General features: G+C 50.1%; 1 protein-coding gene across 1 annotated transcript in view; it reads left to right on the top strand.

Annotated features, from left to right (window-relative positions):
• Positions 1-16,703, top strand: part of ADCK1 (aarF domain containing kinase 1) — a 121,620-nt gene extending 104,917 nt beyond the window's left edge. The window contains exons 8-11 of the mRNA XM_049612403.1: positions 5,843-5,992; positions 7,167-7,364; positions 12,588-12,781; positions 14,368-16,703. Coding sequence (XP_049468360.1) covers positions 5,843-5,992; positions 7,167-7,364; positions 12,588-12,781; positions 14,368-14,539 — 714 coding nt within the window. The 3' untranslated portion in view covers positions 14,540-16,703. The remainder of the gene's footprint in view (positions 1-5,842; positions 5,993-7,166; positions 7,365-12,587; positions 12,782-14,367) is intronic.
• Positions 16,704-17,127: the final 424 nt, after the last annotated feature.

Below are 17,127 nucleotides of genomic sequence, written 5' to 3'. Positions count from 1 at the left end.
GTAGAAGTTGTTTTTATGCTGGAATTCCAACCCTCAGCCCCCTCTGTGGCACTAGTGGTCAAGTAGTTGCCGGAAAGAGGAAATGTGTAGGGAAGAAACCCTTTCCCCATTTCTTCTATTGACACAGGTAAGGTGGAAGGATGTGGAAATACTTCTCTGGAGTGCGCTGTGCCCAAGGCAGGGGATGTCAGATGTCGACAGCTCTTCCTTAACTGTGTCTTCAATAGTCCTAGCCCCTAGGACCCAGTCCCTCTGGTAGCTGTGATCATTTGAACCTGTCTGGCCAGGAGACCCTTATTGGCCTTGGGGATACCCCCTGTCCTGGCTCTCAGGTGATGTGTAACCCAGAGAAGCTTTTGCCAGGCTCCAAAATTAGAGTAACTCCCCCAGCTGCCTCTAATTAACCCACTCGCCACCTCTGTGGTTGGAGAGGCTCCCCATGTCTTCACATTTAGGGATTTCATCTCAATGTTGGCTCGTCCAAGATCGACCCTCTCCATGGATAGATTTGGCCTCACTGGGCAGCAGCAGGTAATCTGAGGTTTATGGGTCCCCAGGGAGGTTCCCAGGGCAGCGTAGGGGTGGAGAGTAAAATTCTGTAGGCAGTGGTCTGGTCTGGTCTTTCAGGCTCTCAAGAAGCCTGGCCATAAACTGACAGAGAGCAAGGAGAGTTTGAATTATTAACCTCTTTATAGTTAATATTGGGCTACTTACATGATTATTAATATCCTGCAACACCAGCCTCCTGTTTCTTTGAGAGTTCTTGGCCTTGCTTGTATGACACCCCCAAGAACATAAATAGACGTTCCCTTGGGGGTGGGAATAAATTAATCCTTGCAATTATAGAATAATTAAAGCACTTTCAGCCAATTCAAGTTTTGAGAAAAATCCAAAAATAACTCCTTGATTTAAATATTATTTACTAAATTAATTCTTTACTCAGCCTTTTTATAGATTCCTGTTTTTTTTTTTTTTTTTAACCTCCCCACTGTCAGGGAATAAAGGCATTGAGTAATTACTAAAGTCACTTACATGAATGGACATTCTTTTTACACGGAACAATTAAAAGACTTGTCACTGACTTTTTTTCTAAAAAGAGCTATACTATGGCTTTAGTTAACAGTTTTTTGGTTAGAGAAGCAGTCCTGGATTTCCCTCTGAGACTCTTTTCTCCAAATGGAATGCCTTCTTGGATGCCGTGAGGACCTTCAGAGGGTTTTGCTGCAGCCCCTGCCTTTAGGGGCTTCCCTGTGAGTGGAGGAGGAGTATAGCGAGGTGATTGACAGCTTGTTCCCTGGACCCAGACCACCTGGGTTTGGAGCTTGGTTTCACGAACTGCTGGCTGGGCGGCTAAGCTTCTTTCCTTTTTTATGTATTTCTTCCTCCACTTGTCTCCTACAGAGGATGCCTGTGAGTCCATGGAAAGTGCCTGGAATGGTGCCTGGCACAGAGTGTTAGCTGTTACCATTCTAAGAAGATGGCATTTCCTTGTCTTTATGCAAATGCCACTGTCACAGGGCAGGGGGCAGCCTTAGAGGAACTGAACATTTTTGCAAAGGAGACATACACGTGGCCAACTGGTACATGAAAAAGGTGCTCAGCATCACTCGTCATCAGGGAAATGCAAACCCAAACCACAAGGAGATATCACCTCACACCGGTTGGAACGGGCATCGAGAAGCTAAGAGAGCGAAGTGTTTGTTGGTGAGCATGTGGAGGAAAGGGAACGCTTGTACGCTGTTGGTGGGACTGCAGATTGGTGCAGCCACTGTGGAAAACAGTGTGGAGGTTCCTCCAAAAAGTAAAAATAAAATGACCGTATGATTCAGCAGTTCACTTCTGGGTATATATCTGAAGGAAATTAAATCAGTATCTGGAAGAGATACCTGCATCCCCATGTTCAATGCAGTATTTATATTTGTTTGCTCTTAATCACAAGACCTAGCTAAATTATTATGGAAAGGGGATGGGAGAGAGGGTTGTGTGCCCAGCGATGGCCTTAGGTTTCTTCTGGGATCCTCGGTGTCTCTGAGTAAGAGAGGGGCTGGCTGCCATTCTCTGGGCAAAATGGTGCCAAGGAAGTATTTACTGAAACTCTGACAGATGTTAAGAAAAATTACCCAAAATTTAGAAATTAAGGGCAGGAGTGTGCAATGTGTCCTTTCACAGTCCTCCTTGGGTATTGTGCAGGCAGCCCACCGAGGGCTTTTTAATATCTAGAGAAATGTACTTTTGTTTGATTCTGCTATTGACAATTAATTAGGGGCTCAGACTGAAGTCGTATGTCAACCTGTAGATCTTATCCTGTAGAGATATGCAAATAATTTCTGCCCAGTGGAAAAGATAACCTCAAAGGTTACGATTTCCTTACTGCTCTGTAGAGCAATAACCAGTTTTATATCTAATCCAGGAATCTCAGTCTCTTATTCCTGTTTAAGTTCCCATAAATACCCAGTCCCTCGAAATTCTCTGAACCTGCTCTTTTTATGTGCTCCTCTATTGGCGAGGTGAACAATCTTTGACATGTATTCATCCTATATTCTTATGAGTTATGTTTTTAGCCTTTTGAAAATGAAACTTTGATCAAAGTGATAATGGTTACGTTTTTTTCTCCAAGTCTTAGATCATAAGCTGCCACATCACAACAAACACATTTGTGTGTCTTCTGTAGTATGAAGCACCTTGAGGTCTATGCAGATCTAGCAGACGCATAGTGTATGGCATAGTATACAGTGTGGTATACAAAGTGCTTTCCCAGATGCGGTCACATCTTGACCTTGAACGTCGAGGTTACCCTGGGAGGAAGCAGAGCAGCTGGAATTAGTTCCACTTGACAGCTAGGGGAACTTAGACCCGGACTGAGAAGGCAGGTGACTTGTCCTCAGGTCACCCATGCCATGAGTGGCAGTGCCAAGAGGGCTCCAGAGCAAAGCTGACGGCATAGGCTGGTCTCCCCTCTTGTCTGTCTCTGTTGGTGAAATCTGGTGAGGGTGAACATCAGGAACAGCTCCCAGCTGCAAAGACATCCAAGGAGGGGCAGCTGGCTGGGGTGTCGAAATGGAGGGGGCCACTTGATGGCTTTGCCTGCATGTGTATGAGCTTCAGTTGGCAGTGCCTCTTGCTCCTCCTGCTCCGGCAGCAGCTCACTCCTCATGGGTAAGGGCTCCCCCGTCCCGAGTCCCCAGATCCCCGGGGGCTATCTTTCAGTGTAGTAATAGGGGGCCCAGAGCGATTAGCAATATTTCAGAGAGCTCAGGGGAGATCATACATCTCCCCATGACAGGTCTGCCCAGACTAAATGAAATGTCATTTCTCTGCTTTTGGCTGGAATTCTGTCAGCTCAGTCTGGCTGTACTGCTTATCTTGGGCTGATCAGGAGCCCTGATTGGACCTTATATGCATCCTTGACAAATAAAAATGAATTATTACTTAATAAATGCAATTGGTTTGGCAAATGCATACTTTCAGAGCATGGCTCCATGGAGCTCCGAAGAGCCTAACAAAAGGGCTTCTCAAAAGGGGACTTGCCGGCTCAGCCGGGACCAACTCCACTGGGCCCGCCTCCGAGGAAACAGAAAATGGTGGCCCTGGGACATCTGACATCTCAGCCTGAGGCTGAGCACCCGACCTGGGGCAAAGTCCTCCAAATGCCAGCAGAGTACCTGGCATTCATTTCCCCCAGCATGACATCGGATAGGTGTCAGGACTTGAGACAACCTCTTTAACCCCGGTGTCTTCATCTCTTAAAAAATGTAATGGACCCTGGTCTGCCACTCTCCCAGGAGTGTTGAGAGGAGTCAGTAAAAACGGGGCTGCCAGGAGGGGTCACTGGGCTCCAAGCACCTGGATGTTCTCACTTGTGAGTGGCACTACTGTTGTTTCCGTTGTACAGAAGCCGAGAGTATCAGCAACCCGTTTAAGGTCACAGAGTTCACTTGAGAAGTGCAGACGTTGTCATGAGCCTGCGTGGTAGAGTGGTTACTAGAAGGCTGCGGGGTCACACCTGGCTTGGGTCCTGGCTCCACCTATCTGTAGTCCTTAGCTCTGTATAAGTTGCACCCCGATGAGTCTCAGCTTCTTATCTGCAAAATAGGGATCATAATTGTACCTACATGTAAAGCTGTTATAAGGCTGTCAGCTCTTGTAGGGTGATTCTTGATGATTTATTCTGGAGCCAATTACAATTGATTGGGATTCAGAAGAGATGAAGGGGGTTAGGATAAGCATGAAGGCAGGAACCACAGCATCTCAAAAAAACATAGGCAAGGGTCTTATTCATGTTGAAGACAGAGTCCTATATTCACATGTTTGGCTTATTATAGGCAAGTGGATGCTGAGTAGAACCAGTCTATGGTATGTAAATTATACCTCAATAAAGCCATTTAACAAAATAGAGCCAGTCCTTGCCATCTTAGGAGCTCGTAACAGTGAGCTACATAGTCATTAGTCAAATAATGACATAAATAGTGTGCTAGTACCATGAAAGAATAGTACAGAGTTCTATGAGAGTTTATGCCAGGAGAACCTCATCTAGGCTGGGAGGTCAAGGAAGGCATCTCCAGAAAGGTGATGCTGAGCTGGGGTGGGGAGGAAGACAGGGGTGAACCAGGTGAAGGGAGGGAGGTGGGAGGAAGGCTCTTGGCAGATGGACTATCATGTGCAAAGGTCCTGAGGTAGGAAGGTACAGGGTCATTGGAGAAGAGAAAGAGCACAGACGTGACTGTAGTATCGTGGCATGAGATAAGACCGGGGAGGGAGGCTGGGCCTGGTTGTGCAGGGCTTTGTAGGCAAAGGAAAGGAATTGAACCTTTATCTTAAGACCCCACTCCTTATGTTTCCTACCCGTGGGCCCCAGCTCCTCTCCTCTGGCTAGGACATATTTGCTAGTGACCATGGGGTCCAGCAGGGACTGAGAGAAATGTCAAGGGCAGTGTGTGTCCTGGGGCATCAGCTTTGTGAGTTGAGCCTCTCTTTGTCCTCTGGAAACCCATTGGCAGACCATCTGTGGGCCCAGGTCTGGTGCTATTCAGCAGCTGTTCCCTAGCTGGGAAGAGGCTTTTTTAGCTTTAATAAAAAGGGAGTAAAGATAAGAAGACCGCCTCGGCATGGAGGGCAGCAGTGACAGGATGATTTAAATGGCCTCTCCAGTGTCATTTCTTCTGTGCAGACACCATAAATCAGATTAGCCCTGGTCTCTGTCAGGGAGGTGTGAAGGGAAAGGGGCCTGAAGGAAAGGGGAGCAGGGCTGTGACTCTGGGTCCTCCTGGGACTGCCTCAGAGCTGGTAGGACAGCTCTAGGGGGTGCCAGGGTAACGTATTCCTGATCCACAGCCCTCTAGACCTGCTTGTTGGAGAAAGGGAAGTTGGGATGGTGTCACAACCACTCCAGCTCTCCAGCTCATCTTTAGCTTTGGTGGGAGAATGAAGATCCTGAGAAGAGAATAGGGAAGAGAAGGATTGGGGAAGAGTGGAGGGCAGGGGTTGGGGGTGGGAGTTATAGCCTTTGGGCATGCTTGAAGCAGTGGTTCTACCTCGTTCTATATTATGGTCATCTTGGGAACTTTAAAATAAGTGCTGATGCCTGGGACCACCTCTAACACTTCTGAGTTCTCGGTGATTCTAATGTGTGGCTGAAGTTGAGGATAACTGGATTAGAACTCAGCTTCTGTCTTAAACTCAAGAACTATACAATCACAAGCCATTCGTCCCACCATGACCACTCAGGCCCACCCAGCACTGCTGGCCTTCCTCTTGAAAGTGACCAGATTGAGGGGCCAGTGTCAAAGTCTCTGAGATAGGTATTCATGTGGTGTAACTCCCACCTGCCTCCCTTCTCTTTCAGATTTCACGCCACCTGGGAAAAATATACAGCGAGATGATCTTTGTCAATGGTTTTGTGCACTGCGACCCCCACCCTGGCAACGTGCTGGTGCGGAAGCACCCGGGCACAGGAAGGGCAGAGATTGTCCTGTTGGACCACGGGCTCTACCAGGTAGAAGAGGCCTTTTTTACCCAGCCAGTCCAGGGTCTGGTCCTGGGATCAGAGGTTGCTGATCTCCCGATCGGCCACAGACATGGGAGGCAGATATCCAGGGCAGATGGAGAGGCCCTGCCCTACCCCTAGAGCTGTTGTTCTGTGTAAGTCACATCATACGAGCTCTCTCCAGTTGAATGAGGTTGGTAATGCTTCCTTTATAGGCTGCTGTGGGAAGTAGATGGGGATATGCCTGGGTATGTGCAGGTGCTTTGTCAGCTGTAAAAACCTTGCTTCCCAGGGAAGCCTAGGCCAGCCCACTGGGAAATGAGCTGCCCTTGGATGAGCTGGGAATTCAGGGTAAGGAGGTAACTCAGCCCCAGGGAGGACGTAATGTGTAGTGGGAAAGAGGGCTAGGAACTGATAGGGGCTGGATGCCCCCAGACTCTGTCCTCTGGAACTTGGGACTCATCTGGGTTCAGGTGAGCCATGGTCTCCTGCCTGGAAGTTGGGAAGTTCACTGCCAGTCCTGGGAAACAGGGCCTATCTCGAGTTCATGGCAGATGGTCCTGGGGAGGTTTCCCCAATGACCTCTTACTCCTCCCCTCAGGGCCTTGATCCCACCTCCCAAAATCTTAGCCTCCTTTGAAAGACTTACTGACATTGGGTACGTTGGTTTGAGGTAGGCCAGCTGCTGTCAGACACAGCCCCCCAAACAAATGATGGCCCAGACACAACAGACATCTTATTGTTGTCTCGGGTAGGTGGAGGTGTCTGAAGGCAGGGGCTGACTGAGGCTCTGCCCCACAGGCTTCCCTGGGGGTGGGCTCATCATCCTCCAGCAGCAGGGGTGGGGGCTCAGAGCAGTATGCGTGGGAGAGTTTTTGGCAGCTGGATGTGGAGCTTCTGCCACATTCCATTGGTCAGAGCTCAGGCAGAGGGCCACATCCAAGTAGGAGGGAGGCAGAGAATGTGATTTTAGTGGGCAATTGGTAGCTTCTGGCCCTCAAGACCAAGGCTGGCCAGATAGTAGCTTTGAACTTGGGCCTTCAGGGATGGCTGAACTTTGGGAGAGAAGCAGATGTCATGCCCTAGTTCCCCGGTCTTCCCCTTCACTGTGATCATACCAGCCAGGGTCTAAGTCTTCTGTGGGGAAAGGAGGCTCAGGTCCTGCCACATTGTCCCCACACAGGTGCTTACGGAGGAGTTTCGGCTGGATTACTGCCACCTCTGGCAGTCGCTGATTTGGACTGACATGGAGAGAGTGAAGAAGTACAGCCAGCGCCTGGGAGCCGGGGACCTCTACCCCTTGTTTGCCTGTATGCTGACGGCCCGGTCTTGGGACTCGGTCAACAGGGGCATCAGCCAAGCTCCAGTCACCGCCACTGAGGTGGGTGGTCCCCTCCTGGCCCTGTCTTCTCCTGAATGCAAGGGGTGGGGCCAGGGATGGTCTTTGGACCCCTGCCAACCCAGGGCCTGAGGCTGTGGGCTGGTGGGCTGTGGCAATGGGACTGTGGGTAGCACTGGAGATATACTGGAGGAGAAGCCGCAGCCCTGGATGCAAGGAGGGAGAGGAAACGGTGTCTCACTGTATCCCTCCTGGCCTTACCAACTGGTCGTGTTGACTGTATAACCCAGACTGCTGTGGCTTTTGCTCCAACATGCTCACATGCGATTTCAGGCTTCCACCAAGTTCTCCTCCAAGACTTGTAGAAATCCCCAGGGACTGTCTCATCGATACGTCTAGTTCCACTTGAGCTGCCTCCTGCTGGGCACGGTCTCCCATTGCAAACTTCCTGTAGGGCTCCCTACTGGGGAGAGCACCTCAGTTCCCCACGCGGCCACTTGTCCCATTGTTCTCCCTGAGTGTGTAGCAAAAACAGCTTTGTAGTTCACTTCTCTGTTGGATCTAGATGAGAGTCCCATGGAATCTGGGCTGAGACTGGTCCTAGGAACCCCTCCTCCCTGTACTCACTGCCACCTCCCTCCCAGGCTTCTCATTCTCTCATGGAATTGGCTTCTGTCTTCCCAGCTTGCTGGACCCATGCACACTTGCCCATAGCTGTGTGGGGACGGGCTTAGGCTCAGCCGAGGCCCCTGCTCAAGGTTCTGCTTGTGCAGTCAGATAGACCTGGATTCTAGTTGTAGGTCCTGCTCTTCCTGGTGGCATGGCCTTGGATGGTTCTTGCCACCTCTTGGAGACTCACAATCCTCCCTAAGCTGCCTTGTGATGGGGGCCTTTAGGAATGGCTGGATGGAATCTCAAATGTCGTCACCAAAGAGACCACCTCTCCTGTCTCTTGGCTCTGCTTTCCTGCAAATTGACATCATTCCCCCTCAAGCTTGGTGGCAGCATTGACTGCCAGCTGCCCCAGGCTTGTGTGGCTTTAAAGCTCATTATCTTGGAAATGAGACCATCTCCTTCCTTTGTTAAATAGGGATGATAACTTCAGGGATGCTTTATTGATAATGCATGTAAAGTGCCTGCCCATAGTTCCTGAAGTTTGTTCATTGAACAAACATTTGTTTTTGCTGGAACCTAAACTAGGTGCTGGGGATCCAAAGATGAACAGACAGGCCTTCCATGTAATTTGCACTGTGATTGAGGGAGACAGTAAACAAGTGAACAAACAGGTAAATGGAATAATTGCAGGTTATGGGTACGGGAGGCAACAGGTGGGGTGAGTAATGGGGGTGCTGTAGACTGGGTGCTCAGAGATCTTGCTGGGAGCTGACATCTGAGTTCTGGAGGACAAGAAAAGCAGCAGCCAAGGCAGAGCTTGGAGAAAGCATTCCGGGCAGAGGGCACATGATGCCGCAGAGCAGGAGGGGAAAGTGTCAGCATGGTCTGGATTGTGGGGAGGTGGGTGCTGGAATGGGAAGAATTTGGGGTGCTGGGCAGAGAGAGCATCACACGGGGTCTCATAAGCCATGGGAAGAGGTTCAGATTAGTTCTCAGTACAAAGCAAAGCATGTGTCAAGCAGGAGAAGGATGTGCCCAGAGTTGTTACTTTAAGTACCTCTCTGGATGGGGCAGGATGAGCACAGGGGCAGTCGGTCAGAAGGCTGGAGGTGAGGGGGGCGCAGACCTCACTAGCGGCAGCAGAGCTGGAGGGAAGCAGACGGAGCCAGGGTGTACTTTGGATGGAAGATTGGGAGGCCTTTCTGTCAACTTGGATGTGGAGAGGAGGCGAAGGGCGGGCAGTCAAAGTTGCACCCCAACGTGTTGGGGTCAGGCGTAGGGTAGGGGGTGAAGCTACTTCCTGGCATAGGGAAGACTGGGAAGGACATAGTTAGGGGGAAGGAGACAGTAGTTAGAGCATTCAGATGGAGGTGTCATGGGCAGCCAAGCTTGGAGCTCCAAGAACGAGTCCAGGCTCAAAATATAAATTTAAGAGGTCTCAGGGTATACTTGGTATTTAAAGCCTCAGAGATGGGCAAGATTGCATGGCGCACAGTAGGTACTTGGTGTATGACATGTTTTTTTTTTTTAATTTAAAAATCTTGTTTTTGTTTTTGAGAGAAAGAGCACGAGTGAGGGGAAGGGCAGAGAGAGAGAGGGAGACACAGAATCCGACACAGGCTCCAGGCCCTGAGCTGTCAGCACAGAGCCCTATGCAGGGCTTGAACTCACGAACCATGAGATTGTGATCTGAGCCAAAGTTAGACTGAGCCACCCAGGTGCTCCTGATATGTGTTCTTATGAATTACTCACTTATAAAGACCCAGCATAAATGCTATGTATTAGTCTGCTTGGGTTGCTGTAGTAGAATGCCACTGATGAGGTAGCTTGAGCAACAGAAATCTATTTTCTCACAGTTCCGAAGACCAGAAGTCCAAGATCAAGTTATCATCAGGATTGGTTTCTGGTGTAGCCTCTCTTCCTGGCTTGTAGGCAGCTGCCCTCTCGCCATGACTCACATGGCCTTTCTTCCGTGTGTACACGCTCCTGGCTTCTCTTCCTCTTCTCTGAGGGACATCAGTCCTATTGGGTTAGAATATAAAGTCACACTTCACCCTTATGAAGTCACTTAATTTTGTTGACCTCTTTGAAGGCCTTGTCTCCAAATATAGTCACACTCGGGTTAGGACTTCAACGTATTGATTTGGGACACAATTCAGTCCATAGCACCAGCCAGGAAGCTCCTGTTCATCACCTTTGCCAAACATGGCTCCTTAATACTTGTATCACTCACATGCACGCCATCTTAGACTCTGAGAGTGGCTGTTTGTATACTTCTGTGAATTCTCCAGCTAGGTGGTGAGTACCTGGAGGGCAAGAATCCTTTCTTGCACATCTTTTTATAAAGGCCTGCAGTCCTGGGACCACATCTAACAGAGAGGTATTGGTGTAGATTCTGGAGACATGGAATCCATTTCCTCACTTTGGACGAAAACCCAGAGAGAGAATAAACTTAGCTGCTCCAGACCAGCCCCAACCCAGTCTCTGAGATGTTAAGGGTTCCATTTTTCTGAGTCTTAGTCTTATTGAGAATGAGTGTAACCTCCAACATTGTGTCAGGGTAGATGTTTTTCCAACTAAAAGTGGCTTAAACATTTAAGCATTTATTTTCTTCATAACAAGAAGCCTGGAGGTAGGTGGGTCCAGGTTGGTTAACTGAGTAGATCAGCAATTCAGGGCTCTGGGCTAACTCTTGTGGTTCTAAGATGACTGTGGCAGTTACAAGCTTCATACCTTTATACCCTGATTGATGTCCAGAGGTGGGAATTAGGGGCCATTTCTTCTCATATATTGTTCCTTAATAAGAAAACCTTTCCCAGAGGGTTCAAAAGACTCCCCCCTAGGTCAATTGGCCAGAATTGTGTCTCATGTCTATGCCTGAGCTAATCACTTGGCAGAGGCATTCCGCTCAGGGCACACCATGGCTGAGATCAATCAAGATCCCCCACCCTGGGGCTCGCCTCCCTGAAGAACATGGCCCCAAGGGGTCAAGCAAGCAAAAATGGGGTTCTTTAGAGAAAGGAGAATGAGGAATGGCTGTTGGGTAGGCACCCAACAGAGTCTACTGCAGACACTCACCAACAGGATAGTCCAAGCTTGAAGAGATGCCCCCTAGAGGGAGCCTGCGTGGGTGCAGGTGCTCTGAGAGGAGCTGTCTCCATCCAGGTCAGTCCCCACCTTGCTGAGGGGGTCCCTCTGGTGAGCAAGGCCTTGATCTGGCCTTAACCCTCGGGCAGGGTGGCCTGTAACTATGGTGGGAGGCGGTGGGGAGACAGACAGCCTCAGTGTCTGGCTTGGTGTTGAGATGTTCCAGTCTGATAGCTCCTGCCTGAGGGACATTTTGAGTTTCACAGCTACTCAGTTATCAGCAGTGCACACGTATTCTGGAAAGGGCTGAGAGTCCTGCTTTTGCTGCAGAAGGCGGCCGCGTGGGGAAGCCTTTGGCAGCATTGCTGCGCCCCTTGTCATGACTTGGATTAGCAAGCACCAAGCATCTCCCCGATCCTTATCTCTGCTGTCCCTCTTGGTCAGACTGGGAGGTGGGCCCAGGGGGCCTCAGCATTCCCAGTTTTTAGGTGAGGACCCTGGGTTCTAAGAGATGAAAGGACTTGCCCAGGGTCGGGTCCCCGCTGTGAGGTGAGAGGAGGCAGGTCCTGGTGGTGGTGGTGGCCTGGGCTCTGCAAGGATTCCAACCCTGACTCACCACTTACTAGCTGTGGCCCGCAGGCAGGTTGCCTAACTTCTCAGTCCTTTGGTTTCCTTTTCTCAAACGGGGGTGATACATTTACCTGATAGGGTCATTGTGAGGATTAAATGAGCTAATGCCTGCAGCCATTTTCTCTGGAGATTTAGAAGAGGTCAGAAGTGCACCATCATGCTCAGGGCTCTGGCTGGGGGCAGGTGTTTGCGCAGAGCCCTGCAGAGTTCAGGGGCAGGGAAAGAAGCCAGACCTCACACTCAGACACCAGCATGGGGTAAGCCCTGGCTCCTGCTCTTTGGGCAGCGGGACCTCAAGCACTGAGGGGGCGGCGGGGCTCTGGGTGTGTCTGGTGGGGCACAGAGTCAGGCAGGGGATAGAGCTAGACTTTGGAGTTGGGTTAGGGTCAGGAGCTGAGATCTATGAACTGCACCAGCCTGGGCTTGGCTGAAGGGATGGGGGACATGACTCAGCTGGCACCAGCTTCCAGGGCTCCTTCCAGGCCTGTCATCAAATTGGTGGTCAGTGAGAAAAGCCTTGGTTCACCTCACACGGGTGAACCCTTGGGCCAAAGGCTAGCTAACTCCAGCCTCATCAAATGGCTGATGAGGAAGTAGACTTCCTGCCCCAGTCAGTACTGGCTTGTGGGCTCGGAGGATCGGTATTGGTGACCTTGGGGAGCCAAGAATGGCAGAGGTCCTGTTGATGTGCTCCTGTACTGCGTCCAGTGCTAGGCCAGAAGTTGGGGTGAGACGTCATATCCAGGTTTGTCAGACTACAAAGCCCCCGTGTTAAGCTTCCTTCTGGGGAGCTCCCTAGTGGCACCGAGGCAGCCATATGCTAGAAGCTCCCTTCTGGAGCCTCCTTGCAGCCCCTCAGCCATAGGCACCTACCACCCTGAGCCCCACTTCCCACACCAACTCTCCATGTCTGTCTCCCTGTTGCTGCTTCAGGACTCAGAGATCCGCAACAATGCCGCCAACTACCTCCCTGAGATCAGCCAGCTCCTCAACCACGTGCCTCGCCAGATGCTGCTCATCTTCAAGACCAATGACTTGCTCCGTGGGATTGAGGCTGCCCTGGGCACCCGTGCCAGTGCCAGCTCCTTCCTCAACATGTCACGTTGCTGCATCAGAGCGCTGGCCACGTGAGTGTGGGCTCTGGCCTCTCCTTCCCTCCTAGCTCCCTGGCCTGCTCCAGGGGTCTCATTTGCCTCCACTTTCTCCCACCAGTCCCCAGGGCCTTGCCTGAGCTCCCTAGTCTGCACCTGTCCTTGGAGGAAAAGTTAGGGGCAGGAGACAGCTCCGGTGAATTCGCTGATTCCGGGCTGTGTTTTTGGGCAGTCCAGAGAGCCACCTGTACTTTAAAGTATGTGGATTTTAGGACCTCACCTCCTAGTCAGGCTTTCCAGGTAATTTTTTTTTTTTAATTTTTTAAAATGTTTTATTTGTTCTTGAGAGAGAGAGAGAGAGAGAGAGAGAGCGAGCCTGAGCGCATGAGCAGGGAGGAGCAGAGCGAGAGAGGGACACAGAATCCGAAGCAGGCTCCAGGTTCTGAGCTGTCAGCACAGAGCCCAACATGGGGCTCTAACTCACAAGCCATGAGATCATGACCTGAGCCAAAGTCGGATGCTTAGCCAACTGAGCCACCCAGGCACCCCTAGGTGATTCTTACCTTCACTAAAGCTTGAGATGCTTTCTGAGAGTCTCAGTCCCATCCAAGTGTCCCCTGGGCTTGGAATCAGGACACCCTGATGCATGCATCCCATCTCTAACTGGTCCCAGGACCCGTCTCCGCAGGATTGGCTAAGCGGCAAGGCCAATGTTCTTTTCCCTGCACGTGTGGCTCTGACTCAGGGAAGTGTCGCCAGCAGGTTCACTTGGGATATCAGATCTTTTTAGATGCCTCAGTGCCCTTGGAGTATTGGTGAGGGAGGGAAGGTACTTCCTCAGGGAGGTATTGCTAGAGAAGTGAAGGTTCTAGGCCTTTCTCCCTGAGTGTGCAGATACATGGTAATGGCCATGCTCTGGCTGAATTTTCTCTTCTGAGAGAGGAGGCCTAGACTGGTGTCAACTCCCATCCATCCAGTGCAGGGAATGGGTCATTTTGGCAAATTGATGAAGGGAGTGTTGACCACATACATCATGCAACCATGATCAGATATTGAATTAGATTATAGCAAAATAGACTGCACACAGAAAGGTCTGAGCATGATTTATTCTTTGAGGGTTCTGGGAACCAAGTCTTAAAGGGTCATTATCATAACACCAATTTTTGTTATGTTCTTTTGTTAACGCAGAAGGGGTTGAGCTGGGTTGAATCCATACTGGCCTCAGCCTCTCAGGACCACCTGACCTAGTTTCCAGGTGATTCAGTCTCAGAAAGTTTGGGAAAGCTTTTATACTGAATTTGGGGGATTCAGGATTAGCATATATTTACTAACCTTCCAGAAAAAGGGACACATTGGAATGTTCTACCCAGTGGGTCCATTAGATCTTTGATGCCCTGTGAAACCGCTGCTTTTATTACCCCACTTATCTGGAAAGTTCCTTTGGAGTAGTTGAGTCCCTCTGGTCTCTGGGTGGGTGGGCAGTGCTATGATCATGTAACCAGGAGTTATCCGCTAGGGCAGGGGCCTGGTAAGTTGACTAAGTCAGGATCTTCTGTTGTGATACTGAGTGCTTCTTGCCTCTTTATCTCTTGTTCTCTCCTCCCTTCTTGTCTGTCCTGCAGGCACAAGAAGAAGAGTACCTGTTCGTCCTTCAGAAGGGCCCAGATCTCTTTCAGCGAGGCCTTCGACTTATGGCAGATCAACCTTCATGAACTCATTCTGCGTGTGAAGGGGTTGAAGCTGGCCAGCTGGATCTTGGCCTTTCTTTGCTGGCTGTTGCCCACTCCATACTGAGTGGACTTGCTGTCCCCTTTCCCTTTCCAGTGTGATTCTGTGGTGGGCAAGTTGACTTTTCACTCCACTCCTCTGTCATGTCTCCATCCAGGTGCCCTATTTCTGTCACATGGTGGCCTGGGACCCCACGATCATTGTCCATGGCACCACTATACTTCACACCTCTGGAATCCCTCCCCTATGCTGTAGCCCTTGTCTCTGGGCCCACAAGCTGTCCCCTGCAGTAGGCTTCTCCCCTGATCCAGGGAGATGGCCCACCACTCTAGGTGGGTGCCATGGGGCTGGATGTCACCCTACTTCCGGTAACAACTCCTGTTGTCAGGATGGACCATGAATCCCACTGACTTCCTACATGAATTCCTACATTTAACTTGTGGGCACTTTGATTTTGTTGGAAGAGAGCATTGTTTCTGATCTTGCTGGGAACAGATTCCCTCTCCTTGTCCTGTCATTCCCCAGAGGTGTTGCACCTGAGCAAGGTGGCTCGGCATCCAGGGCATGAGTTCACTGCTGTCACGGTGACCCCTTTGGTGTTTTATATACTGTGTTTCAATAAAACCCCTTGAGGGTTGCAGGGAAGGGCTTTGTTGATGGGATTTTTATTCTAGGTTGGGGGTGAGTCCACATTGGCCGTTAGGTAAGAGTGGACCTGGGTGTCTTGTGCCACTGTGTTCTGCTTGGCATCTTGCCCCTGTCATCCTTCCAGCCTTTCCCTGTGTGGCCGCTTCCTGCCGCATGTAGGCTTTTCTTACTTTCCAAGACTCTGAGGCTTTGGTCAGAGGAGTTAAGAAGCCCAAGGCCAAGAACTCAGAGGCTCATCTGAAACTTCTGCCTTTGGTTTCTCTGGGTTCTCCACCTGCTTTGTTCTACTCATTGCTTTGTTCTACTCATTGTTCTACTCATGTCCTGACTTAGCCCTTCGGCTCCTCATTTGACGCCCTCAGTCCTGGAGACTGTAGTGTAAGCCTCAGTCACTGTGGCTAGGGTTCCACTCTGGAGCCTCCTTGTCTCCTGTCTGGACTCCATGCTTCCATCTGTTGCCCATGGCCAGGGCTGCCCCGCCCCCACTCAGTCATCTGCTCCTGTTTCTGGGTCATCCCCATAGTCCTGCTCTAACTCCAGGTCCCTGAGAGACTCCACATTTGGCAGGTCCTACTATTACCGAGCACCTGTGCTCACCGGCAGTAGTTGTGTTTGAGTGTCTCTGATCTTACTTCATCCCATTCACAGGGGCAGAAAACCCCTGAATCCAACTCTCATCTTCTCTTTGTTCATGATACAACAAGCAGGTTTTCCGCTGACCAGAGATGATTTTCAATCCCTTTATTTCCTGAAAGAATTAATTGTTCTTAGTGACCAGTTGGATGCACCCGGGGACCTGAGAGAATAATTTGCAAGATCTGTTATTAATCATGAGGATGCATGCTGCATATTATATTTTATGGTGTCTTTTATAGCCACTGAAGTAAATATATAATGTCCTTTTTGTTCAAGGTAATGGTTACTTCTCACTTTTAGTTTAATGGTTGGCTCCCTCCTGCCCTGGGATCTAAAACATCAGCATGTTGCCAGTGGGCCCAGCACCCAGAACAATTATCCAGGGAGAGTAGATAATCTGGGAGAGTTTGGGGTATAGGGAAGTTTGAAAATAGGAAGAAAGTTGACTGATGATAATATTGAGTGCCTTCCATGGGGAGAGACCATGCTAGGCTCTTCATAAATAAATTACATCATTAAATTGTCCTGTCAGCTCTATGAGGGGGAGAAGTCGTTAGTCTCATCTTCCAGAGATGGGGACCAAGGCTCAGAGAGGTTGACCTACTTCCCTGAAGTCACAGAGCTGCTAAATGGTGGTCCATTGTGGAACTCCATTCCGCAGTGCTATAGTTCTAAATCACACTCACTCTTTGGCCTGTCATATGTGCCTGAATGGAGTCTCAAAAACTTTGATTTCAGAAGGAATTGGATTTTCAGTTGAGATAGGAGAGTCCAGCATGTTCCCTGGGGCCTGAGGCAGGGTGGATCTGGACCACTGTGGCCTGCATGCAGTTCTGACACTGACCACCCAGAGCTAGTGCAGAGTCCAAAGGCTTCAGGGCATAGAGCCTTTGAGACTCATGTCAGGCACAAGCCGCAGGTTTGGAGCTTCGCCGGGCCACATGAACTTCTGACCGGCTGACTACAAATTTGGGTGTCCCCATACCCACCCTCCCACCCCCAAATTCTATAATTTGCTAGAATGGCTCACAGATCTCGGGAAAGCAAGATACTTGTGATTACAGTTTTATTATAAGGGATACAAATCAGGACCAGCCAAATGAAGGGACATGTAAGGCAAGGTCTAGGAGGATCCTGAGTGAGGAGCTGCCGCGGCCTCTCCCCTGGGGTCAGGCATGTCGCCCTCTCAGCGTATCCGTGTGTTCACTGGGCTTCAGTGTGCAGAGTTTTTCTCAGGGTTTCCTTGCATAGACACGATTGAATCATTGATCACATGATTGAACTCTGTCTCCAGCCCTCCTTTCTCCCCACTCCCTGGAGAAAGTGGGCTGATCTTGCCCTCACCCTGGGCCGTCTAGTAAAAACCTGGG

Source organism: Panthera uncia (genome assembly GCF_023721935.1).
Source record: "Panthera uncia isolate 11264 chromosome B3 unlocalized genomic scaffold, Puncia_PCG_1.0 HiC_scaffold_1, whole genome shotgun sequence".
Classification (NCBI taxonomy): domain Eukaryota; kingdom Metazoa; phylum Chordata; class Mammalia; order Carnivora; family Felidae; genus Panthera; species Panthera uncia.
The sequence above is the reverse complement of the archived record's forward strand: the minus strand, read 5'-3'. Positions and strand labels throughout refer to the sequence as shown.